This window comes from Nomascus leucogenys, chromosome 8 (assembly GCF_006542625.1).
Source record: "Nomascus leucogenys isolate Asia chromosome 8, Asia_NLE_v1, whole genome shotgun sequence".
Taxonomy (NCBI): domain Eukaryota; kingdom Metazoa; phylum Chordata; class Mammalia; order Primates; family Hylobatidae; genus Nomascus; species Nomascus leucogenys.
The window spans coordinates 107,280,890-107,308,691 of NC_044388.1; the positions used below are offsets into that span (position 1 = coordinate 107,280,890).

At 40.3% G+C, this 27,802-nt stretch overlaps 1 protein-coding gene across 6 annotated transcripts in view; it reads left to right on the forward strand.

Annotated features, from left to right (window-relative positions):
- Positions 1–27,802, forward strand: part of NUP214 (nucleoporin 214) — a 111,682-nt gene that overhangs the window by 35,898 nt on the left and 47,982 nt on the right. For all 6 annotated transcript variants that reach the window (XM_030818049.1, XM_003276754.4, XM_030818050.1 and 3 more), the window contains 8 exons: positions 2,141–2,323; positions 3,020–3,105; positions 3,211–3,294; positions 12,307–12,570; positions 13,710–13,871; positions 16,559–16,658; positions 25,882–25,957; positions 27,619–27,697. In XM_030818049.1, coding sequence (XP_030673909.1) covers positions 2,141–2,323; positions 3,020–3,105; positions 3,211–3,294; positions 12,307–12,570; positions 13,710–13,871; positions 16,559–16,658; positions 25,882–25,957; positions 27,619–27,697 — 1,034 coding nt within the window. The remainder of the gene's footprint in view (positions 1–2,140; positions 2,324–3,019; positions 3,106–3,210; positions 3,295–12,306; positions 12,571–13,709; positions 13,872–16,558; positions 16,659–25,881; positions 25,958–27,618; positions 27,698–27,802) is intronic.

Here is a 27,802-nt window from a genome sequence, read left to right on the forward strand (position 1 = left end):
GGGAGGATTCTGTGGCCTGTGGACTGGGGCACTTGTCTCCATGGGCAGTGGGGCCCCATTAGAGAACCAGCTCACACACCTGGTTCTGATTCATGTTTAACCATATGGTTTGCCTTCCCACAAGGGAAACAATGGTCTAACCTGACAGTGGGTACATTCTGCTCTGCTCAATGGTTGTATTTCTTTTTGGTAATTAACAATTAGCCTTGTAAGAAAGTGCATGATGCTTAAAGAGAAGCCAAGCTTTTTTTTTCCTTTGTAACAGTTCTGTGGATTTACTACTTATGCTTTTCTGAGTTCTCTTTCTGCAGAGTTCAAATTCTTAAATCTGTTCAATTTTCTATTTTGATAGCACTTCTCTGTTTTAGGGCCATCCCTGAATATTACGTTGTACCCTATTGAAATGCCCTTTTTTTTTTTTTTTGAGACTGAGTCTTGCTGTGTCATCCATACTGGAGTGCAGTGGCACGATCTCAGCTCACTGCAACCTCCGCCTCCGGGGTTCAAGCAATTCTCCTGCCTCAGCCTCCTTGAGTAGCTGGGATTACAGGTGCGTGCCACCACACCCGGCTAATTTTTGTATTTTTAGTAGAGATGGGGTTTCACCATGTTGGTTAGGCTGGTCTCCAACTCCTGACCTCGTGATCCACCCACCTCGCCCTCCCAAAGTGCTGGGATTACAGGTGTGAGCCACCGCGCCTGGCCTGAAATGCCTTTTAAAAATTATATGTTGAACTACCTTGTTACCAGAGACAGTCATTCAGTCAGCCCTGAACTCAAAGAGAAAATGGGAAAAAAGGAAATAAATCCAGAGGTTTCTGTTTAGCAAGCATTTTTCATTCCGTGATTTGTGTTAAGAGGCAAAATATACACAGAGTCACTTGTTGCTTAACGTGCGTTCTGAGAAGTTCATTGTTAGGCGATTTTGTCATTGTATGATCATCATAGAATGTACTTATACTATGTGTACTTATTACCTAGATGACATCGCCTATTACACACCTAGGCGCTTATGGTGTATAGCCTGTTGCTCCTAGACTACAGTACCATACAGCAAGCTTGTCCAACCCATGGCCTGCAGGCTTCATGTGGCCCAGGACAGCTTTGAATACAACCCAACACAAATTCGTAAACTTTCTTAAAACATTCTGAGATTTTTTGTGATTTTTTTTTTTTAAGCTTATCAGCCAGCATTAGTATATTTTATGTGTGGCCCAAGACAATTCTTCCTCCAGTGTGGCCCAGGGAAGCAAAAGATTAGACACCCCTGCTGTATAGCATGGTTTTGTACTGACTACTATAGACAATTGTAACACAAATCACTAGGCAATAGGAATTCAGCTCTACTGTAACCTTATAGGATCATCGTTGTATATACAGCCATCATTGACCAAAATGTCGTTATGTGGCACATGACTGTATTGACATACCATAGCAAAGAAAATTTGGTTTATAACTGATGTGGGATTATTCCTTTTGTTTTTATTTGTATGGTTTTTCCTATTCCCTCTGCAAATTAATGCAGTCAGAAAAAAATTTCAAAGCTACTTAAAGATTTCTACTGAAAAAGCAGAAGCAAATAGACCTGTCCCCCTCTACAGTCAGATCTGCTTCCCAGAGGCAGCTACTGTTGTCTCTGTCTTGTTTTAGTTCTTTTGGGCAGGTTACCTCCCTGATGCTAAATTATGCTGTCCCACTATTTCTTGACAATAGTCTGAAGAATTAACTGACTCCCATAGACTTCCAGTGAACCTGTTTTTTTTTTTTTAATTGAATATAATTTACATTCAGAAAAACAGATAACTTCTAAGCAGAAAGCTGACTGGCTTTTCCCCTGTTCCTCACACCTCACTCCTGCCCTTTTCTTCCCAGGGCCTCTCAGGTTTCACCTAATGTATGCTGTCCTTTGCTACAGGACTGGCCTGCCTGTTTCCAGCTGTTTTCTCCACATTCCATTTTATCTGCATTAGGCTTTCATCTCCTTTTTATTTTCTAGTAATTTCTTAATGGTTCTTGTCCAGTGCTGGTTCTCCATTTTATCATTTTCACTTCTACCATTGTAGTCTTGTTTGTTTTTTTACTGGGAGATTCCTTTACTTGAACCATTCATGTTTAATTCTTTTCTCATTGTTGTCAACAGGCACCTGCTTGTGCCAGAGCGAGAGACACTGTTTAACACCCTAGCCAACAACCGGGAAATCATCAACCAACAGAGGAAGAGGCTGAATCACCTGGTGGACAGTCTTCAGCAGCTCCGCCTTTACAACCAGACTTCCCCGTGGAGCCTGCCCTCGGCTGTTCCTTCCCAGAGCAGCATTCACAGGTGTGGAGAGGACTTGCACTCAATAAATATGGGTGAATGAATGCATGAACATTTAGGAAGTCTTAGAGTGGTTCAGATATGGGTTTGCAAGTGACTCTGTGTCTCTCACCTGTGTGATCCTGGTCAGGGTCCCACCCTCTCTGATCGTTTGTTTCTTTGCCTAAAAAATGGGGATGACAATACCTGCTTCGTGGGATTGTTGGAGAGTTAAATTAAGTCTGTAAAGTATTACACTGATGAAATGGGTGCTGAATCTATCACAGCAAGTGATACACCATAGTAACAGTGTCCTGGTTTGATTGAAAATCAACTGATAGGATTAAGTTGACTGACTTGTTTCTGAAGCCCAGATTTGCCATTCTGCTTGAATGTGGGGACTTTCAGACCCTGGCAGATTGACAGTTTGCCTTGAGTTTACCAAAATGGTTTTGTGTTTATGCCTTTAGGCCAAATGTATAAATTTTAATGACTTTTTCTACTGAGGCACCATCATGTTGTGTTTGAGGTGGAGATGGTATATAATATGATTGTGGTCTCACTTCTTTTAGATTAATTCCATCAGTTGGTCCGATGGCATGTTTATATATTGGGGATATTCTCATGTCTTGCATTTATATTTAGGGGGATAGTGTACCCCCGACAGCCTCAGATCTTTCAGCTCCTAGTTGGTTTGTATGTAACACTGTCCTGTTTCAGTTTTGACAGTGACCTTGAAAGCCTGCGCAATGCTTTGTTGAAAACCACCATAGAATCTCACACCAAATCCTTGCCCAAAGTACCAGGTAATTGCATCCTTCCCAGTCTTTTAACTCCCTTTGTTCTCTTCCAACTACTGATATCTTAAAAACTGAGTCCTAATCATTTATGGGTTTATGGATTTCTTGCAGCCAAACTGTCCCCCATGAAACAGGCACAACTGAGAAACTTCTTGGCCAAGAGGAAGACCCCACCAGTGAGATCCACTGCTCCAGGTAAAGAGAACTAGTAACTGGGCCTGTACATAGTGATAGGGTACGGTGGTTGTGTGTGTGTGTGTATGCGCACATGCACGTGTGCGCATGTGAGCTAGGGTGCTGTGTATGTGTGTGTAAGTGTGTGTGTGTTGGTTCTTAATAGGGGATAGAGAAAATGTCCCCAGAATCTGTTGTTAATCTGAATAGTGGAATAAGAAGCAGCTTATATATACTTGATGAAGCAGCAAGGTAGTCGTTTTGGCTTTTACACTGTTTTCTGCAGTCCTCAAGTTTTATGGCACTGATTCACAAGGGTTTGAGATAGGCTGAGCTGGATCTTAGCCTCTGCTTTAGCCAGAGAAGGTTTACTTTTCTGATTTGTGTTGGGTTTTGAGTAAGTTTGCATCTGGGAAAAAGGCTTTTTAAAAGATAAATAAATAATAGAAAAAAATAAAAGACGGAGTCTCCCTATGTTGCCCAGGCTGTTCTCAAACTCCTGGGTTCAAGTTATCCTCCTGCCTCAGCCTCCCAGAGTGCTGGGATTACAGGTATGAGCCACTGTGCCTTGCTGAAAAAGCCTTCTTTTATGAAAAAAGAAGAAAAAAATAAGATTAAGCAATGTTGACTAAAAATACTTTCTTAAAAATACTTGATTAAAGAAGCCGGCCGGGCGTGGTGGCTCACGCTTGTAATCCCAGCACTTTGGGAGGCCGAGGCGGGCGGATCACGAGGTCAGGAGATCGAGACCACGGTGAAACCCCGTCTCTACTAAAAATACAAAAAATTAGCCGGGCGTGGTGGGGGGCGCCTGTAGTCCCAGCTACTCGGAGAGGCTGAGGCAGGAGAATGGCATGAACCCGGGAGGCGGAGCTTGCAGTGAGCCGAGATTGCGCCACTGCACTCCAGCCTGGGCGACAGAGCAAGACTCCGTCTCAAAAAAAAAAACAAAAACAAAAAAAGAAATTTAATCTTAACTGATTGATTTTTCTGTACTCACATAGAGCTAAATTAGATAAATAATAGTCACAGACAAGTTAATTTTCAAATAATTTTTTTTACCTAAAGAATACATTCTCTTGGTAGGTAATTGGGAAAAATATGGAAAGTATACAGGAGAAAAAAATATTAGCTGAGTGCGGTGGCATGCACCTGTAATCTTAGCTCTTCGGGTGGCTGAGGCAGGAGGGTTGCTTGAGCCTGCAGCTGCAGTAAGCTATGGTCATGCCACTGCACTCCAGCCTGAGCAACAGAATCTCGAAAAAAAATTAAACAGTTAAAAAATTACTCTCTCTCAACCCAGATATGGCCTCACTTAGTTATTTTGGTTTAGTTCCAAACTTTTTTCTTGCATATGTAAATCTGATTTATTTTAAAATGAAATTGAGATTATAACAGTTTTGTGTCTTAATGTTTTTCTAATTTAAAATTCATGAGCCCTATTAAAAAAAAAAAGAAAATAAATGCTGTTGGTGAAGATATGGAAAAAATGGAACCTTTGTGCACTATTGGTGGGAATGTGAAATGGTAAAGCCACTGTAGAAAGCAGTTTGGTGGTTCCTCAAAAAATTAAAAATGTAATTACTGGATGATCCAGCAATTTCGCTTCTGGGTGTATACCCCAAATAATTGAAAATAAGGTTTCAAAGAGATACTTTTGTATCCATGCTCATGACAGCATTATTGGTAATAGCCAAGAGGTGGAAACAATGTGTCTGTTAATGAATGAACGGATAAACAAAATGTCTGTCTATACAATGGAATATTATTCAGTCTTTAAAAAGGAATTTTTGACACATGTTACAATATAAGTGAACCTTGAGGACATTGTGCTAAGTGTCCTCAAATAGACAAATACTATGTAATTCCACTTATGTGAAGTATCTAGAGACATCAAATTCATAGAGATGGAAACAAGAACAGGGGTTGCCTGAAGGACTGAGGTGGGGGATCATGGGGAATTATTATTTAATGGGTATAGAGTTTCAGTTTTGCACAGGGAAAATAGCTCTGGAGGTGGATGGTGGTGATGATTACACAACAATGTGAATGTACTTAATACCAATGAACTGAGCACTTTTAAACACTTACGATGGTAAATTTTATGTTACATTTTACCAAATTTTAAAAATTGGAAAAAAATTTAAACTTAAAATCTTAACCTTTTCCTCTGCCTTCTGTGTTTAAATGTTCTTTGAACACATGCCTTATAAAGACAGCACAATATTTCCTTGTATCAGAAGGCCATAATGCCTGTTGCTAATCTTGTTGCCAAAATTTTCTCAGAATGTCTTTGTTCACAAATCTTTAACCCACATCAGATTATATATTTAGATAGAGTCCTTACAAGTGAGATTTATGTAATTTACTTATTCATTCATTCAATAAATATGATTGCCTAGTTTGTTCCAATCAGTGGTAAATGAGAGAAACATGGTCTCAGCCCCATGAAGCCTTTCATTTAAGAGGAGGAATTCAGACATTAAGCAGATAACTGCACATGATACTCATTTAATATTAGTGTGCATGCTGGGAAGAATAACTCAGCATGTAAACACTTTGAATTTTAAAAATTTGTGAAAAACAACACACATTAAGTGCACAAAACAAAAACGTATATCCCTGTAGCCTCTACCCAGGTCAAGAAACAGAATATTGCCGTTTTTTAGAAGCCCTCTTGCATACCCCAGTTTTCCTTCCTTCCCTAAGGCACAATTATATGGGCTTATGTGAGAGTTTTGCCTTTGCCTTTTTTTTTTTATTTGACATTTTTTGTTATTTTTAATTTATTATTTTGGAAAAATTGAAATTTCCAATTGCGAGTACAGTAAGCACCCACTTACCCCTCACCCATATGTTGACTACTGTTTGCCACAATTGTTGCTGAACTATCTGAGAATAAGTTGAAGACAACGCCCCTTATTCCTAAATATTTCAGCATGTGTCCTCCAAGAACAAAGGTGCTCTCTTACACACCATAATACGGTTTGCAGGTGCAGGAAATTTAACATATACAGTTATCTCGTACACAGTTGATACTCAAATTTTGCCAGCTGTCCCACTTACCCCTACACGTTGATTGGATCTAGGATCCAATCCAGGATTCTGCATTGCATAAGTTGTCATTCTCTTTAGTCTCCTTTTCTTTGTTTTCCTTCAGAGCTTTACTATGTAAGCATACCTCCCAAAACACTATAATTTGGTTTTGCTTGTTTTTGCATACCACATAAATCCATTCACTTAGTCTCTGAACGGGCTTCTCTTGTTCCACATCAGGCTTGTAAGATCCATCCATGTTGTTGCCTCTAGCTGTTACTTTAGTTGCTCTATATAGGATTCTGTTGTATGAATATGCTGTATTTGTTTATTCATTTTCCTGTTGGACATGTGCTGCTTTCAGTTTATAGCTAGTATAGAAAAGGTTCTGAATATTCCCGTGTGTGTCTCTCAGAGCACATGTGTACTCTTCATTTGGTTACATAGCTAGGAGTGGCATTGTTGGCTCATAGTCTGTCCATATGCTCAGCTTTCATAGATTCTGCCAGGCGGTTTTACTAAGTGGTTGTATTTTATCATCAGTATATGAGTGTTACTTACAGTTGTTCCACATCTTTGCCAAACTTGATATTGTCAGTCTTTTTTCTTTTAACTATTCTGGTAGGACTCTTGTAAAATGTTTTAACCGTTTGGATATCTTCTTTTGTGGAGTACCGAATTAAATCTTTTGCCCATTGATTTATTATTGAATACCGTCTTATTGATTTGTAAATGTTTTTATAAATTTTGGAGACCAGCATTTGTTGTTTTTGTGAGTTTTAGATACTCACCTTGCCTTTTTGTCCTCTTAATTATGTCTTGGTGAACAGAAGTTCGTTTTTGTTTTTGTTTTTAGAAACAGCCTCTTGCTCTGTTGCCCAGGCTGGAGTGTAGTGGTGCAGTCATAGCTCTCTGCAGCCCCAACCTCCCTGGCTGAAGCAGTCCTCCTGCCTCAGCCTCTTGAGTAGCTGGGACTATAGGCACAGGCCAGGCCACCATGCCCAGCTAATTTTTTTTAGTTTTTATAGAGACATGGTCTTGCTGTATTGCTCAGGCTGATCTTGAACTCCTGGCCTTACGTGAGCTTCCTGCCTCAGTTTCCCAAAGCGCTGGGATTACAGGTGTGAGCAACTGTGCCCAGCCTGGTGAGCAGAAGTTCTTAATTATAAAATAGTGAGATTTATCAGCCTTTTCTTTTATAGTTAGTACTTTTTGTGTTCTGTTTAAGAAGTCCTCTATCTCTAGGTAATGAAAGTAGGTATGTACCTTTATTATCTTCCAGAAACATTAAAGTTTGCCTTCCACAATTGGATCAACTTTATTGAGGTATAATTTACATATAAAACTCACCTGCTGGTAGCTGGATGCTTTTTACTAAGTTTACAGAATTGTATACACATCACCACATTTCAGTTCTAGAACATTTCCATCACTTAAAAAGTTTCCCCATGCTTGTTTGCAGTAAATTCTTGTTCTACCCAAGCAACCACTGATCTGCTTTCTTTCTTCTTGGATCTGCCTTTTTAAAGAAATTGCATATATTATGGAGTCTGATAGTGTTTGGGTTTAGGTTCTTTCACTTAGCATGTTTTTGTTGTTCACCCATGATATGTACCATGTATCATTAGTTCATTCCATTTTATCGTTGAACAGTATTCCACTGTATAGATCTATCATATTTTGTTCACCCTATCAGTAATTGATTTTTGTGTGTGATATAAGATGTGGCTTATGTGTCATTTTTTTGTGTTTGGATATCTGCTTGTCCTAACACTATTTATTGAAAAGACTCTCCTCCCTGCTTAGCAGGGCCACTTTTATTATAAATTGTTTATCCGTATACATGTATGTTTGTTGGTTTCATACACTGATTAGAAAGCACTACTGCCACACTGCCTTAATTAGTGCTCAAATAAGTCTCAATGCTGTTCTCTTGCTAGATTCTAGAGGTGTTCTGTCCAATATGATATTCTGCTTACTTTGTTTTTTTTTTTTTTTTTTTTGGAGACAGAATCTCGCTCTGTCGCCAGGCTGGAGTGCAGTGGCATGATCTCAGCTCACTGCAACCTCTGCCTCCTGGGTTCAAGCGATTCTCCTGCCTCAGCTTCTTAAGTAGCTGGGACTACAGCTGCGTGCCACCACGCCCAGCTAATTTTTTTGTATTTTTAGTAGAGATGGGGTTTCACCATGTTGGCCAGGATGGTCTCGATCTCCTGACCTTGTGATCCGCCTGCCTCGGACTCCCAAAGTGCTCAGATTACAGGTGTGAGCCACCAGGCCCAGCCTCTGCTTACGTTTAAATTAAATAAAATCGCAAGGCAAGGCGGTGCATGCCTGTAATCCCAGCTGCTTTGAGGAGGCTGAGGCAGGAGGATCACTTGAGCCCAAGAGTTCGAGACCAGCCTGGGAAAGTAGTGGTGAGACCCTGTCTCAAATAAATATATAAATTTTAAAAAGAAAAATAAGTAACATTTAAAATTTAGTTTTGCAATCCCAGTAGCCACATTTCAAGTGTTCAGTAGGCACATGTGACTAATGGCTACTGTAATGGCAAACACGTATAAAGAACATTTCATCATTGCAGAAAGTTCTACAATTCAGAGTAGGGGTTGGCAGATTTTTCTGTAAGGGGCCAGCTGGAGAATAGTTGAGGTTTGCAGGCGCTATGGTTTCCATTGCACCTACCTAACTCTGCTGTTGTAATGGGAAAGCAGCCACAGACTATGTGATGAGAGGGACATGTCTGTGTTTCAGCAAAACTTTATATTTCTACAAAGAGGCAGCTGGTCTATGGTTGTAGTTTTCTGACCCCTGCTCTAGAATGTTTTGGCTTTCTTGGTGTTTTACATTGTCATATTAACATTAAAATTGTCTTGTTAAATTCTACCTCCCTGTACCTAAAGTAGTCAAAACCATAGAGACAGAACTAGAATGGTGGCTGCCAGAAGCTGGAGGAGGGAAAATGGGCAGTTAGTGTTTCATGGGAATGAAGTTTCAGTTTGGGAAGATGAAAACGTTCTGGAGATAGATGGTAGTCACGGTTATACAACATTAGGAATGTATTTATACCATGGAACTGTACACTTTAAAATGGTGACTATGTTGCATTTTATGTTATGTGTATTTTACCACAATTAAAAAAAAAAAAGAGGGGAGGCAGGAGAATCGCTTGAACCCGGGAGGCAGAGGTCACAGTGAGCCGAGATCATGCCGTTGCACTCCAGCTTGGGCAACAAGAGCGAAACTCTGTCTTAAAAAAAAAAGTTTTGGGGGAGGAATTTTGCCTTCCTCAGCCTTCAAAGGAAAGTTGAGATTTTGATTGGAATTGTATTGAGTTTCTAGATCAACTTGAGAATTGACATTTGTGCAGTAGTGAACTCTCAGTTCCTGAACTGGGTACATATTTGTATATTTGGGTGTTCTTTAATTTCTCTTAATGTTGTCTGCATGGGAGACATGCACATCTTTTGTTAGATTAATTGCTAAAAATTTAATTGCTAAAAATTTGATGCTCTTATAATGGTAGATTTTTTTTCCTTAAATTTTATGGTTTATGTTGGATGTAGTATAGAGAAATATAGTTGATTTATGTATATTTACTTAACAGCCAACAACCTGGCAGAACTCATTTATTCTAATACGTCTGTACTGTTTCTTGGCCTTGTAACTATGGAAACAATGATATCCTCCATGGGTACTAATGGTGATGTTTCTGCCTTTCCAGTCCTTTTGTTATTATTATTATCATTATTATTATTATTTTACCTTACTTCACTGGCTAGAACCTCCAGTGCAGCGTAAAAGTGTCGTGTAGCTGTCCTTGATCTCAAAAGGAGCACTTTCTATAGTTCATCCTGAGATGTGAGGTTTGCTGCATCTACTGAGATTATCATATGACTTCTATCCTTTTGTCTCCCCACCGTCCCTGCCCTCAGTCATGTAGCTTTCTACCTTTCCTTATCTGACCTAGAGTAGAGTGTAAACAGAGTAAGATTCTTTAAATTTCAGTGGGACCCTCTTTCTAATGCCAGGCAGTTAGCTGCATCCTTGATCACAGCAGAGAGCAGCACCCATTAATGGTGGAGGCAGCACCATTGGCATAGTGAGCAGTCCATGCCCCACGCTTCTATGAGTGAGCATGCCCATTGCATCTTTCAGTTGATGGGGCTCCCTCCACCGAAGGCAGGGAAATTGCCTCAGAAAGGTGAAGGAAGGAACTGAGAGTACCCCCATGTTACATAGGACCTTGGAGGTTACATAGTTATTCCAGTGTCTCTTTCTGTCTACTTCTTGAAGGTGATGTGATTATTTGAGTCATCTTTTATTGTTACTATCGGGAACTACAATAGGATTTTAGAGAAATTATGGAGAGAAATTTGGCCCCAAGAAAACATGGGTTTGTATTAGTTTCCTATGGATGCCATTACAAATTATCACAAACCTAGCGGCTTAAAACAGTACCTAGTTGTTATCTCACTGGAAGATTTTCTGTGATGATGGAAATGTTCTGTATCTTTGCTGTCCAGCAGGGTAGCTACTAGCCACATGTGGCTGTAGAGTACATGAAATGTGGATAGTGCAATCGAGGAATTGATTTTTCATTAATTTGCTTTTAATTACTTTAAATTTAAATAACCACATATGGCTACTGGCTGCCAAATTGGATAAGACAGCCATAGCACATAACATTGGTTTTTAGTGGCATTTGTTTATGTTATACTTACATTATGACAATAAAATCTTGCAGAGCCATGTACACATAGGACACAAAAGTCAATAAATATTTGCAGAGCCATTTTAAATAACTTGGGGAGGGAAGAAAAAGGGCTAGATTATTTTGTTTGGTTTTTGTTTTTTCCAATATACAGGAAGTATTCACTTGCATTCTGAAATTTATGATAGAAAGTAACGTGACATAAAGCCTTACTCTTTGTAATCTAAACAGAAGGCCAGGATTCAGTTCAATTCAATTCTATTTTCTCTTTTGGGTTTTTCTTGTTGTTATTTGAGAAGGAGTCTCACTCTGTCGCCCAGGCTGCAGTGCAGTGGTGCAATCTGGGCTCACTGCAACCTCCACCTCCCGGGTTCAGGCGATTCTCCTGCCTCAGCCTCCTGAGTAGCTGGGAGTACAGGTGTGCACCACTACGCCCTGCTAATTTTTGTATTTTTTAGTAGAGATGGGGTTTCACCATATTTGCCAGGCTAGTCTCGAACTCCTGACCTGACGATCTGCCTGCCTCGGCCTCCCAAAGTGATGGGATTGATTACAGGCTTGAGCCACTGCGCCCAGCCTTTTTTTTTTTTTTTTTTTTTTTTTTTTTTTGAGACAGGGTTTCACTCTGTTACCCTATTTTTTATAGAGACAGGGTCTCACTATGTTGCCTAAGCTGGTCTTGAACTCCTGGCTTCAAGCAGTCCTCCTGCCTTAATCTCCCAAAGTGCTGGGATTATAGGCCTGAGCCACTGCACCCAATCTCTTGTATTTCTTTTAAACCTAATTGTCTGAATCGGAAGAATCATTAGATTTATCTGGAAATGTTTGAGACACTCAGGACTGAGGACATTCTTTCTATTCCATTTTGCATTGGACGTGTTCTTAGAAGCTTATCGTTGGCGGGTGACAGTAATGGTGTGATTGTTCACCCCACCATAGAAACTTGCCTGTTACATTTCTAGTATATTATTATTATACTAGTGAGGGCTCCAGGTCTTCTACTTTGACACCAGCATTAATTCTGTCTCTTACTTTTTCACATTCTTTTATTTAACAGCCCCAAGATGTTCTCGTTCACACATCTCAGTTTCTCAAATCCCCATCTGAGCAAAGACCAAAACCATTTTTGTTCACATTTGACAATACCTGCTCCCACTTAAAATAAGTAATAATTAAATCATTTTACAAATTGAATATTTTTTTTTTTATCAACAGTAAAAATTACTTAGCTTTTGGGCTTGCTTTGAGTTGTCTAAATTGTGTTTTGTTTGGGGCTTTTGTAGCCAGCCTGTCTCGATCAGCCTTTCTGTCTCAGAGATATTATGAAGACTTGGATGAAGTCAGCTCAACGTCATCTGTCTCCCAGTCTCTGGAGAGTGAAGATGCACGGACGTCCTGTAAAGATGAGGAGGCAGTGGTTCAGGCCCCTCGGCACGCCCCCGTGGTTCGAACTCCTTCCATCCAGCCCAGTCTCTTGCCCCATGCAGCACCTTTTGCTAAATCTCACCTGGTTCATGGTTCTTCACCTGGTGTGATGGGAACTTCAGGTAAGTAAACAGTGGGAAAGGAAACTGTTTTTCCCTATGATGTTTCTAACTAATGAAGGAATTGTAACTGGGTTTTATACTGTCACACCAATATGGTGGTTGGCCCCAGCCCACTTTTTTTTTTTTTTTGAGATGGAGTCTCGCTCTGTTGCCCAGGCTGGAGTGCAGTGGTGCAATCTAGGCTCACTGCAACCTCCACCTTCCGAATTCAAATGATTCTCCTGCCTCACTCTCCCAAGTAGCTGGGATTACAGGCGTGTGCCACCACGCCTGGCTAATTTTTGTATTTTTAGTGGAGACGGGGTTTCACCATGTTGTGTTGGCCAGGCTGGTCTCAAACTCCTGACCTCAGGTGATCCACCTGCCTTGGCCTCCCAGAGTGCTAGGATTACAGGCATGAGCCACTGCACCTGGCTGCTCAACCCACTTCTGCTAATATTCTAGAAATTAGAAGACTAATTGAAAAGATGTGTGTTCCCCTTGAAAGCAGTTGCTAGGCCATTGTGAGGAAGGAGATGGTTCTCCAAGTTTATGCACTGTAACAGTTTTTCTGCTGAGCCAGCTTGTTTTTTAAAACAGGTCTTTTTCAGAAGTAAAAGGGGGCTGTTTGCTTCAGTTATAAAGCAACATCCACACTCATATCTTTTAAATCCTGGCTCATTTCAGCCTGACTTGTGGCATATTCTGCCTCAGAACTCACCAGCTCTGATGCTTGTGGTCAGTATTGGCTCACTGTACTGACCGGTGTTGTGCCCCCACACTTTCAGTACAGTGTCAGGGCTTTGTGTCAGGGCTTTGCATCAAAGTGACTTCCAGCAGAGAAAAATACCAGTGTTAGGTACGTGAATGAAGAGAATTTGTGAGAGGGGATCAGGGAATTGGTCTATGTTGGTATAAAAGTTATATCTCAATCAGTATCAGGAAATGATGATGTAAGGTATCTTAGCAGAGGTGGGAGGCAAATTTCATGCGATAACTGAAAGATATAGATGCCAGCCTGTTAGTTTACTGGTACTTTTCTATGTTAACACTAATTTTAGCATTTTCCCTGCAGTCGAGCATAAAGAATTTACCAATTTAACCCTTTGTATGTTCCTGTTCTCTCACCCACTCACACTTAATTTTTCTTTTCCTCTTAGTGGCTACATCTGCTAGCAAAATTATTCCTCAAGGGGCCGATAGCACAATGCTTGCCACGAAAACCGTGAAACATGGTGCACCTAGTCCTTCCCACCCCATCTCAGCCCCGCAGGCAGCTGCTGCAGCAGCACTCAGGCGGCAGATGGCCAGTCAGGCACCAGGTAAAAGCTGAAGCCCCATACCTGTACAGAGGCTGATTATGAGCTGTCTGAGTCACAGGCCAGGACAGCAGGTGGCAAGAAACAGTGGGCTCTCTTTGATGCCCTTCAGAAGAGAAGATTGATGTGACAGCCCTCTCCGCTTTGTGGAGAGAGTTCTAAGAAGGCAGAGACTAGGTCTGAAAATCTTTGCTTTTAAGGGGAGGGATTAGAACTGCCACATTTAGTTAAGGTGGAAATCAGTGGGGTTTGTTTTTTTTTTTTTTTAAACAAAGTTGCTAATCCTACTTTTGAATAATGTCTGCTTAGAGCCCTAAAATCATAACCTTTGAAATTCGATCATCTAATAACATTAGCGTCATCTCTTAGTATCTTACAGATTGCAGCTACCCCAAGAGGTAGGTATTTGAATGGCTATTTTGGCTGGGCATAGTGACTCATGCCTGTAATCCCAACACTTTGGGAGGCTGAGGTGGGAGGATCACTTGAGGCCAGGAGTTTGAGACCACCCTAGGCAACATAGTGAGACCTCGTCTCTAAAACAAAACAAACACAAAAAGAATGACCATTTTGTGTTTGAGTAATCTGAAGTTCAGAGAGGTGAAGGTTATCCCACTAATAAGTAGCAGAACCCAGACTCTAACCCTCTGCTCTTTTTCAGTTGAGCATTTTTTCTTCTCCAACTATATCTTGCATGAAGCTTTTTTTTTTTTTTTCTTTTGAGACAGGGTCTCACTATGTTGCCTAGGCTGGAGGGCACTGGTGCAATCACGGCTCACTGCAGCCTCCGTGATCTCCCGAACCCAGGTGACCTTCCCACCTCAGCCTCCTGGATAGCTAGGACTACAGGCATGCACCACTACACCAGGCAAATATTTAAAACATTTTTGTAGAGACGGGATGTCACCATGTTATCCAAGCTGGTCTCAAACTCCTGGGCTCAAGTGATCCACCTGCCTCTACCTCCCAAAGTGCTGGGATTATAGGCATGAGCCACTGCTCCTAACCAAAGCTTTTTTTTTTTAACATTGTAAAATTTAACTTTTACAGATGGAAGCTCTAATAAGCCAGTGAGCACTTAACATTTCGTCAGTGGCTTGTCATTATCCCAAACTTTCTACTACTTTCTACATTAATGTACATTGTACATTAGGATTTTACAGTCTGCGTAGTTGGTCTCAAGGACGTCAGATATCACTAGTTATCAGTTTTATAAGCTAGTAGTTCTCAACTAGAGGCTGCCCCCACTTCCCTCTCCTCCACCCCTGAAACAGTTGGCAGTGTTGCTGGCATTTAGTGGGTAGAGGCCAGGAATGCTGCAAAAAAAAATTTTTAAATGCATAAGACACCCCCACAGCAAAGGGTTATCTAGCCCCAAAATGTCAGTAGTGCCAGGGTCAAGAAACAGATATAAGCCAAATATTTTCATTTTAGCTGAGTAGAATTATTTTTTAGATGTGTGACTGCTTAAACACTTATCAATTTAGAGTTCTTTTTAAAAGACTAGAAAGACATAATGGTTTGATTTAGGGAAAAAGAACAACATTAAACAGTGATAAGTCAAAAGATTGTAAAGAAAAATTCAAATATTAAAACCTTTGTTAAGACATCTAACATATATGTTGAAGAATAAAACAAAGATAACTTTTAAGGTACGTTTGAGCTTTCTAAAAATAGAATTCTTTGATCTCTTTAAATATTACTTGGACCAAGCAGAATCTTGCCATTGTGCTGAACAGGCCTGAAATCAAGTTGATCGAGTCAATGATCTGTAAAACGTTAAAATCTGCTAGGATTTAGGATTGTTCCACTCAGCAGAAGGTGGTGTGATCTGTATTATCCTGTTGGATGCAAAAATTTCTAAGGTATAGGCACCTTTGAATATGAAATATGAAAGATGTGCAGTCATAGGCAAGATGTTCTGGTCACTTCTGTGAAAGAGGGAATAAAAGAGAATTAACTGCAGGTCTATCATTCTGCTTGTGATAACCACTTTCACTTTGGCCAGTGATGCAGTTAGTAATGATCCACAAGCTTTGCTCAGGCTTCCTTAATTGCTAATTATAGAATGTCATTAAGTCTTTTGGGATACAATTTAAAATTATAAGACAAAGTAAAAGCTGATACGTAGGTGTCAAATATATGCCTCTCAGTCTCTTCTCCCATTATTGTCCAAGCTCCATTTTCCACATTCATTATGCCTGTCTGTCTCACTAGGCCATGAGTTTCTTTAGAGAAGAAACTATAGATACATTTTATATTCTCAGCCCCTAACACAGAGCCTGGCACATAATAAGCCCATGTTAAAGAAAAACAGAGTGAATGAGTGGCAGAAATCCTGAGTCCAGATGCTGTTAATCCTCTAGCTCAAGCTGCCCTTTTCCAGGACAAGCCAGCAGTGTGGCAGGTGTCTCAGCTCTGTTGTAGAAAAGCTGGCCAGAGAATTCTTTTCCCCTACTCTAGTACATTCGATTCAGTTACAGGAAGCCTTGTTCCATCACCTGTGTTAATGGAGTAGGCCAGGTGTTCCTCTGAACACAATGCTGCAAGAACTACCTAGAGTAGATTCCTTCACATGATAAGGCTCTAATCTGCTTGGGCTCATGTCTTGGTTTTTCATTTATATATGGCTAGAACTTTTTATCCTTTACTGGAATTAATATGGTGTTCTCTCTTCTCTGTTTAAATAGCTGTAAACACTTTGACTGAATCAACATTGAAGAATGTCCCTCAAGTGGTAAATGTGCAGGAATTGAAGAATAACCCTGCAACCGCTTCTCCAGCCATGGGGTATGTTCTGACTGCAGTGTGTTTCAGCCCCTGGCTGCTTCTGTAGTAGCGGTGGACTGCCTGCAGGGAGCAGCAGTGCCACTGTCACAGTCTGGTTTTCCTGCACCACCTTAAGTTATAAGGCGGGTGGCGGCTAAGCCTGCCTACACAATGCATTTTCAGGAGATTGTCCTTTTTAACTGGCCAGTGACAGTTGCCTCACAAACTTTTAAAGTTTGTCTTGATGCTGTACGCTCAGTTTCTGTTTGCCATGTGTAAGTCTCTGTGTGGTACATATTAGGTGTGCAGGTTGATTTTTTTTTTTTTTTTTTTTTTTTTTAAATACCCTAGGGGTTCCAGAGTTGATGCTTTGGTTCTCATGCAGACTTGATTCTGGAAACTATAATCTCAAGGGTGACACTCTCCTCCCTCACTTCCCTTCTCCGGGCATTTTTGTTCTTCCCATTTCTTTTGCTTTTGTATAAAAGACAGCAGCTCTGTTTGGAGACTTTAGCTTCTCTGCCATGCCGTGTTTGAAGGCTAGATTGTTGCTGGTGGAGCTCACTTGTTTGTTTTTTTGGTGGTGGTGGTGGTTTTGTTGTTGTTTTTGTTTTGTTTGTTTGTTTTTTGTTTTTTGTTTTTTTTAGACAAGTTCTCACTCTGTCGCCCAGACTGGAGTGCAGAGTGCAGTACGATCATGGCGCACTGTAGCCTTAACCTCCTGGGCCCAAGCCATGCTCCCATATCTGCCTCCCAAGTAGCTGCTGGGACTACAGGCACATGACACCACACCCAGCTAATTTTTTAATTTTTTGTAGAGATGGAGTTTTTACCGTGTCACCCCAGGCTGGTCTCAAACTTCTGGGGACAAGTGATCCTCTCACCTAATCCTCGTAAAGTGCTGTGATTACAGGCAGGAGCCACTGTGCCCAGCCTAGCTCACTTGTCTTTAGTCCTCATCTGTGTTCAGAGTTCAGGGTGCTGACTCCCTCCCGCTGCCCTGGGCAGGTTCACAGAACATGCCTGTGCCCTGCTTTGCCCTGCATACTTTGTGACTGTGATCCCTTTAGACCAACCACCATCCGCTGTGGCAAAGGGAAGAGTTGAGGGACATTTCCTCACTTGGAACATGGGGATCTTGAGGACTAATATCAGATTTCAGGGAATTAGTGTCTGGTACCCATGATTAGTCTAGCAGCAAGAAGGGCAGCCATAGACCTTGTGGTTCTCCACAGCGTGCCCACCCTCTGCCATCGCACAGAGCAGATCTGCCCACAGCTCTGTTTTCCCTGTTTCAAGTGGCCCTGCCTCACTGGTCCGCTGGCCTCTTTTTTTCCATGTTGTTCTGTTTATCAACACTGCTTGTTTGAGGAATTTTTAGTTATCTCAGGGCCATACTAACAGCCAAAAACCAAGCCGCCTCTATTACTATTTTGTAGTGACCTCGGAGCCTTGGTATGCTGTTTAGACCAATATGGTATTTGTGGTTGTTGCAAACTTTTCAAGGGAAAGAACTATGCATTAGAGTTTGGGAATTGTAGCCAGATTCCCAGCATAGGGAAGGCAAGGAAAAGCCACTGAAAGGCAGAATGTTACGTAAGATGGGAAAATTCAGCATATGGTACAGGAAGGTCTGGTATTTCTGAGATATATTAGGTGCTAACCATGTATGAGAAGCACCTTTTGGAGATTCCACTTCTCCTTTTCTCAAGTTTCATTTCCCTAAATGGTTCATCTGAGCTGATCTTTGATGAAGGGTTTGTTCAAGGAGTAATTTTGAGTCTACTCTTTCTGACAAGAAAAAATCTCAGATGACTTAAGAAATCTCGAAGAAACTTTCTGTTTGATTCTCTACAGAATTGGACTCTGGTATAATTATTTCATGTGTATGCCCAGCATGGTGCCTGAAATGTAGAAGCATTCCTTTCAATAATCATTTATTGAATAATAGGTAAACTCCAAACATAAATTGAAAAGTGAAAATTGGTATTTACTGCCACCCCTCCCCAGGAAAGATCGAGAGAATATGTTCATTGTAAAATGACTTGCTTTCAGATTCTTTTATGTTTTATTTTTAAAATTATTTTCAACCAGCTCTCATGGAACAGATTCTTTTAAACAGTAGTTTCCTAAGTGTATTTTAAGTATTTAATTTTGCAGTTAGCTTTTTCTCAGTGGTATCTACAGAAGATTCATCATAGGATGAGCTTACATATTTCTGCCATTGGTATATTTTATGTTCATTGGCCTCATCCATTCAGTTCATTGGAAGAGTGTTTATCTGGCGCCAACCCACAGCTATTCAAATTCCTTTGCGGTGCTCCGTCGCTTGATTCAGCAGATTCTTAGACAGCATCTGCTGTGAGCATGATACTGCCCTGGGTACTAGAGATAGGGTAGTTGAATAAGACAAACCAAGCAAGAAAACAGCCAGGAAACTGCCAGTTACACAAACTTTTATTTTGGTGTGCATTCATTCATTTATTCATTCTTTCAACAAATACTTAATGAGCATTTGTTGTATGCCCCACACTGTTCTTAGGTGCTGGAGATAAACTGCCTGTTTTATTGTTAACAAAATAGACTGAAAAAACTAACAGACTGATTGTTTGGAGAGACAAACAATAATCAAAATAAATAACTAAAATATATAATATATTAGATGGGATATGGTGTGATGGAGAAAATTAAAGCAGGGGGGAAAGGTTAGAGAGTATTGTCTGAACCTGGGTTATAATTTTAAATAGGGTGGCCAGGGAAGGTCTCCTCGGGAAGGTGACCTTTGAATGAAGAGAGAAGGGCTAGACAGCAGGTCTCATTAATATCTCGGAAGAAAGCTCCAAGCACAGGACCTGTAGCAGGAGCGTGTCTACAAGTTGAAGAGCGAGCCGGGGGGACCTCTGGTGACGAGAGTAGAGGCAGCAAGAGGAAGAATGCTCGGGGAGGAAGTCAGGGAAGACTGTTGGTGGACAGTGTCTGCCTGAGTCCCTGCTTTCAGTTCTTTTGGGTATGTATGTAGGAGCAGAATCGCTTGATCACATAGCTCAAACTGGTTTACAGAAGTGCTGCACCATTTTTCATTCCCAACAGCAATGTATGGGGGTTCCAGCTTCTCCACATCCTCACCAACACTCATTATTGACTATCTTTTTGATTATAGTCATCCTAGTGGTGTAAAATGGTATCTCACACTATCAGTAGTTTTGATTTGCATTTCTCTAATGGCTAGTGATACTGAGCATCTTTTCATGTGCTTATTGGCCAGTTGTATCTTCTTTGGAGAAACATCTATTTAGTTCCTTTGCTCCATTTTAAAATTAGGTTATCTTTTTATTTTTGAGCTATAAGTTTCTTTATATAATCTGTATTCAAGTCTCTCATCAGGCATATGATTTGCAAATATTTTCTTTTTTTTTTTTTTTTTTTTTTTGAGACAGAGTCTTGCTCTGTCACCCAGGCTGGAGTGCAGTGGCGTGATCTCGGCTCACTGCAAGCTCCGCCTCCCGGGTTCACGCCATTCTCCTGCCTCAGCCTCTCCCAGTAGCTGGGACTACAGGCGCCCACCACCACACCCGGCTAATTTTTTTTTTGTATTTTTTAGTAGAGATGGGGTTTCACCGTGGTCTTGATCTCCTGACCTCGTGATCCACCCGCCTCGGCCTCCCAAAGTGCTGGGATTACAAGCGTGAGCCACCGCGCCCGGCCGATTTGCAAATATTTTCTCCCCTTCTTTATTTTTCACTTTCTTGATGTGTCCTTTGACACAAAAATCTAGTCCAGTTTATCTATTTTTTCTCTTGTTGCTTGTGCTTTAGGTGTCACATGTAAGAAACCATTGCCTAATCCAAGGTCATAAAGATTTACACTGATGTTTTCTTTGAAGAGTTGTGTGGTTTTAGCTCTTATATCTAGGTCTCTGATCCATTTGGAGTTAATTTTTGTAAATGGTGTGAAGTAGAGATCCAACTTAATTGTTTTGAATGTGGATATCCAGTTGTCCCAGCACCACAACATATCTTTTCCATCCTTTTATTTCAACTTATTTTGTCTTTATATTTAAAATGGATTTCTTGTAGCACAACAATGTGAATGTACTTAATATCACTGAACTACATGTGCACTTAAAAATGGTTACTTTTAAGATGGCAGATTTTGTTAAGTGTATTTTACTACAATAAACAAAAATAATTTAAAAAAATAAAATGGATTTCTTACAGACTAGGGGTCCCCAGCCCTGGGCTGCAGACCAATACCTGTCTGTGGCCTCTTAGAAACCGGGCCACACAGCAGAAGGTGAGCGGCAGGCGAGTGAGCATTACCACCTGAGCTCCACCTCCTGTCAGATCAGCGGCAGCTTTGGATTCTCATGGAAGCATGAACCCTATTGTGAATTGCACATGCGAAGGATCTAGGTTGCATTCTCCTTACGATAATCTAACTGAATAAAATATAGAATTATAGCCGGATGATCTGAGGTTTCCATCCCCCTCCGCTGTCCGTCTGTGGAAAAAATTCTTTCACAAAACCAGTCCCTGGTGCCAAAAAGGTTGGAGACCACGGTTGTAGACAGTATATAGTGGGCCTTAACTTGCTTTTTTTTAATCTTGACCATCTGTGACTTTTAATTGGAGTGATTAGATTGTTTACCTTAAGTGTAATTATTGACATGTTTGGGTTTGAATCTGTTATATAGCTATTTGTTTCTATTTATCCCATCTGTTTATTGTTCAGTTTTTGTTTTTCTGCCTTCTTTTGGGTTAAATGTCTTTATGACTCTATTTTAACTTTTTTGTTGACTTATTGGCTATAACTTGCTGTTATTTAAGTGCTTACATTAGAGTTTATAGTATACATCTTCAACTTATCACAGACTGTCTTCAAGTGATACTGTATTACTAAAGAATAGTGTAAGAATATGACAGCAGTATTCTATTTTATCCCTTCACCACCTTTATGCTATTGTACATTTTACTTCCACTTGTATTGTAAACCTCATGATACATTGTTATAAACAGTTGACTATCTTTCCTCCCCCCTGCCCCCCAGATGGATTCTTGTTCTGTTGCCGAGGCTGGAGTGCAGTGGTGCGATCTCAGCTCACTGCAACCTCCGCCTCCCAGGTTCAAGTGATTTTCCTGCCTCAGCCTCCCTAGTAGCTGGGATTACAGGTGCCCACCATCACGCCTGGCTAATTTTTATATTTTTGGTAGAGACGGGGTTTCGCCATGTTGGCCAGGCTGGTCTCGAACTCCTGACCTCAGGTGATCCACCTGTCTCGGCCTCCCAAAGTGCTGGGATTACAGGTGTAAGCCACCGCACCCGGCTATCTTTTAAATACATTTAAATAAGAAGAAAAATGTTTTCATGTTTATACATATAGTTACCATTTCCAGGGTTCTTCATTCATGTGTCTGGTCCCAGCTTGCCATCTGGTATAATTTTTCTTCTGCTCAAAGGACTTCCTTTAATGTTTCTTGAGGTTCACATCTGAATTCTTTTAGCTTTTGTATGTCTGCAGAAGTCTTTATTTCACCTTTGTTTTTGAAAGATATTTTCACAGGTTAAAGAATTCTAGATTGGCAGTTTTTTTCTTTCACTGATTTAAAGATGTTCCTCTACTTTAAAAATAATAACTCTAGTAATGACCAGAAACTTAGAAGGAACTTTAATCCTTTTGTTTTTCTTATTACAAATGTTTGTTATAGATATAAAAAAGATAGCTAAAAAGAACAAAATTAAAATCACCTTTATTCCCACCACAAATGTATGATTGTTATTTACACATTTTTTCATCCTTATTTTATGAAAATGTTTCTTGTTAGAGAAAAATTTGGATGCATGCTGCTTTGTAAATTTGTAACCTTTTCAGCTTAATCATGAAATGTAATTGTTGACATTTTCCATGTCATTAAAAATTCTTACACTATTCATATTTTTTCTTTTCTTTTTCTTTTCTTTTTTTTTTTTTTTTTTTTTTTGAGGTGGAGTCTCACTTTGTCACCCAGGCTGGAGTGCAGTGGCACAATCTCAGCTCATTCCAACCTCCACCTCTCAGGTTCAAGCGATTCTCCTGCCTCAGCCTCCTGAGTAGCTGGGATTGCAGGTGTGCACCAGCACAGCCGGCTAATTTTTGTATTTTTAGTAAAGACGGGGTTTAACCGTGTTGGCCCAGCTGATTTCGAATTCCTGACCTCAGGTGATCCACCCACCTCGGCCTCCCAAATGCTGGGACTACAGGTGTGAGACACCGCACCCGGCCTCTCTTTTTTTTTTTTTTTTCTGTGAGATGGAGTCTCGCTCTGTCACTCAGGCTGGAGTGGAGTGGCACAATCTTGGCTCACTGCAACCTCTGCCTCCCGGGTTCAAGCGATTCTCATGCTTCAGCCTCCCAAGTAGCTGGGACTACAGGCACCTGCCACCACACCTGGCTAATTTTTTTGTATTTTTAGTAGAGACGGAGTTTCACCATGTTGGCCAGGCTGGTCTTGAACTCCTGACCTCAAGTGATCCACCCACCTCGGCCTCCCAAAGTGCTGGGATTATAGGCGTGAGACACTGCGCCTGGCCTATTTTTTCATATTTAATGTGGGTTTTTTCAAAGCTCTAATGCAGTTCCATCTTACATTATTTAATTTACTTACATCTAAACATTCATGCAGGAAATATAATTTGGTTTAGCAGACTTTTGGATACTATTTTAAAGAATGTGTCTTTGAAGACATTAAATTTACCAATGGAGAAAATAGTTGGCAGTTATATTTCCATTGACAGATGTCAAAAATGCTCAAGAATTGAATATAGAGTGTTTGTTTTCAGTATCTTCTATCATTTTCATTCTTTTTCCATGTTGATTTCTCTGTTTCTTCAGTTACTCTTGATAAATTCCATTCTCTCACATATGAGTATATATGAAAAGATACATGTGATAGTGATTAAGGTTTACCAAAATAAAACATAACCAGGTCTCTTGTTTTTTATGCTTTTTAAAATCCTGAAATAAGTTACAAGAAGTTGAGGCTTTTTACAACAATCGGATGAGTATTTACCTTGTTGAAGTTCATTAAAGTTGAAGGGATCAATAGCAAAGGGCCTAGGTGACATTTTAATGCTTCGCAACCCAATTTTATAATTGTGTGTAGAGTACACATCCATGGAACATGTGTGCATTTGTCTGCCTGTGTTGGCATGTAGTGCTGGTAATGTGTGGCCAAAAACAGAAAAAAAATGACTCTTCTGTGTTTTATTTTTCTCCAAGAACCCGAGTTTCCAAACTCTTAGTGATCTGTGCCTCTGTCGCTCATTTCTGAAGCAGGAGCTTTAGCGTTGCTGGTAATGTCAGTGTCATTTGTAGACTCACTCAGTAAAGAGATGTCTCTTTGGGGCTCTGTCATAGCACCATTTTCTTATAGTCCTTTGATTTTGCTTTTCATGTGTAGAACAAAGAATATCAAGATGAATTTCTGATATTTTTCAGCTCCATATTGCTAAAAAGTAGAATAAAGTCATCTAAGATATGGGTACTTCTGAATTTGGCTTTTCTATCTCTTGATCATTTCTAGCTATTGATTTCCATTGTTTTGGTTCATGCGCATGCACAAACATTTGAACATATTTGAGAGTATACTGTTTTTTCTGTTTGCTGTCTTGGATCTTGATAGAGATTTCTTGGATCTGATTTGTTAGTTGGTTTACTAGCTGATTGCACTGAACAGCATTTCTTTGCAGGGTTGTCACGTGGTGTGTAGGTACTGTGAATCCTAATTTTGTGTATTTGGGGATTTAGGATACTCAGGAGATGCATAGCATTATCACAAATAAATAGAACAATAATTACACTCAGTCTTATTCATGCATAATTTACTATCATGTCACAATTGAATTTTGGCTATAAAAAATTTTCTAAAATTTGGATAAATTGCTGCTTTTATTTTTATTTCTGATTTCTGTTTGTCTTTGAGAAAGCATAAAAGAGTTTCCTTTCCGTTGTAATCCTTGTGAGCTCCAACCTCTTCTCTAAGAAAGTCTGCTATGTCCGCCCAGGTATTGCTCAGGGCCCAGCAGTCTCACTCACACATTCTTTTCCTCTGGTACAGATTCAGTGGAAGTGAGGGGGGAACACTGTACCTGTATTGCCTGCTTGGTAAACTATCTCAGGGGAACAGGGATGTGTTTCTCCAGAGAGATGCATATTTATAGCTGCTTCTGGCTTCAGTAGAAGCATGAAACGGGTTTTGTTTCACTGAACATAAGTTCACTTTTTCTTCTCTCTCAATCTAATAAAGTCTGTTTAGGAAGGTTCCCGTGTTATTCCAGCAGGCAATCTCAATGTGCTTGTAAGGTTTGTTAAGCTGTTTGACAATTTTCTTCTGTGAAGCGCAGGCCTATCTTTTATCTTCTAAGTTAATTTTTTGATGGAAAATACGAATCCTCCCTAAATCTAGGGGAGTTCTGAAAAATAACCAGGTCCTACAACTACTACTGCTATATATACCAGTCAGAGTAGCGCTGGGCTGACAACAGATAAATTGAAAAAATTGCCCCTAGGAGCCAAGAACTTTTGTGTGTGATTACACTAACAGGTAGTTTTCCCATATGTGAACACTAGTTATTGAAATAACAGTTCCTCGCATACAGTATTCACCTACTTCAGAATTAACAAAAGATGATGAGAGCTCTTTCTGCAAATAGGGGTATACTTTTCATGCTGTAGCAAAGATGCAGGTTGGGAATGGAACAGTGGTACATTTGAATCCCTTGGATGCTGACCTGGTGAGCCCGGGGGATAGCTGCTGTGAGAAGCTAAGATCTCTTTGGATAGCACCTTTGTGGTAGCAGCGAATTGGATGCATAGGTGACAGTGAGAATGTTCCCATAGAGCCTGCTTGGGTAAGAGAATCAGGAATTCCTCATGTGGTCTACAACAGGGTGAAGGGCCAGGGAGGAGGAGGGCTTATACTCTGGATAGCAAAAAGATCTAGTTCTGAATGGTTACTAATTTTTTTCTTAGGATTACAGAAAGGAAATAAGTTATAAGGCCACTGCTTTCACTTTCATGCTAAAAACCCAAAGTTCATTTTTAAAATTTATCCTTCAAAAAAAATGTCAAATCAGTTGGATTGGGGTTCCATGCATCTGTATCCTACCCAAAACTGGTATCGTATATTGGACAGAAGGTTGGCTTGAGAATGAATGTGATTTTTACCTAGTCATGCCTTTCTCTGAGTGTATGCTTTGTGTTTTTCAGTTCTTCAGTGCCCTACTCCACAGCCAAAACACCTCACCCAGTGTTGACCCCAGTGGCCGCTAACCAAGCCAAGCAGGTAACTTACTGATTTTTACTTTTTTTTTTTTTTTTTTTTTTGAGACAGAGTCTCACTCTGTCGCCCAGGCTCAAGTGCAGTGGTGCGATCTTGGCTCACCACAACCTCAGCCTCCTGAGTAGCTGGGATTACAGGCACCCACCACCACGCCCAGTCAATTTTTGTATTTTTAGTAGAGACAGGGTTTCACCACGTTGGCCAGGCTAGTCTCGAGCTCCTGACCTCAGGTGATCCATCTGCCTCGGCCTCCCAGAGTGCTGGGATTACAGGTGTGAGCCACCGTACCTGGCCTGAGTTTTACTTTTAACATTCATGCCATGTCTGTCTTTATAAGTGAAGACTATACTGTTTTTAAGTCTTGACTTTGTTTAAATGAACCATAAGTCTGATAAAGGCCCATAATCCTTTCCCCACAATTTATGCCAGTCTTGACATGGCTGTTAATCAGAGTAGGTCAGTCAGGACCTGACACTGTCTTCATAGGCCATTTAACATTCTGCACCTAGTAATTTGGGGTCATAATTCTAATACCATACATTTTTATATGAGGTATTTTGCTTTGCAGTTTACTTTCACATTATCTCAGTTAACCCATACAACAGCCATATACAGTGGGAGGATAGGTGTTTAGATATGTCTCACTGGTGAGGCAGCCTAGGCTTGAGTGACCAGCGCAAACTCTCGTGATTAGTAAATGGTGGAACCAGAGCTGGGACCCACGGCTTCTGACTTCCTCCTGTCCATTGCTCGTTTCACTACACAGTTGAGTATCAACATCTGGGGTATAGGTTATCTGGTTTTCTCCTGCAACCCCTGTTTGTCAGAGTTTGCGTATTTTTAGTGATGTTATGTCTAGCTTGTCTAGCTTCAGGCTTTTGCCTGATAAACATTGTCCCTTAGAAAAATAGGTGATACTGCAGACAGTTAAACAATCCAGCAAAAAGTGATAGGGGATGGTTGGAAGGTCAGTCAGGCTAGTGCTGAAACTCTTCCTAAGAAATTCTGGTTTCTCTTGTTACTCTTAACATCTGTCTCTGAGATGAGTAGTTTGTGTTAGAGATCAGAATTTGAGACTGGATATCAGGACTTGCCTATTTAAGTTCTCAAACTTGCCTCTGTTCCTTAGTTTACCATAACTTAAAATGGCATTTAAGCATTTAGCATTCGATCTTTCTTCTGGAGGTATTTGTGTTCACCATGGAAAACACATGATAAGGCATAAGTCATGGAGAGTGAAGGAATATTGACTGGAGATGGATAAGTCAGTTTTGCCTTTAACCTTATTGTACATGCTTTGAGAGCTAGAACCATTTTATTCATTTACTCCTTCATTAATTCATCTACCTAATATTCTAGTGCTTTTGATGTGCTAAGCACTGTGCTAGGCACTGGGAAGATAGCCATGAACTAGGCCAGTGTGACTGCCTTCTTGGAGCTTGCAGAGTATTTCTATTTTCATCCTTTAATATGATCTTACATGTGGTTAACTTAAATTGAGACCTTTTTTTTGTTTCCTTTCTTTTTCTTTTTGGTAATTTATCTAAAAGTGTTTGTGCTTGCTTATTTTAAATTATATTTTTGTGTTTACATTTTACATATTTCTTTGTTACAAAGAATGGTTAGTGGTTTAACATAAACATTTTGCTTGTATTCTGTTATAGGGGTCTCTAATAAATTCCCTTAAGCCATCTGGGCCTACACCAGCATCCGGTCAGTTATCATCTGGTGACAAAGCTTCAGGTCAGTTTGCATTTTTGTTTTCTTGAAAATAAAGGTGAAAGAAGCACTCCACAATAGGGGTTATTGTTCCGGATCACTGAGACAGTTGCCATAGGAAACAGGAGT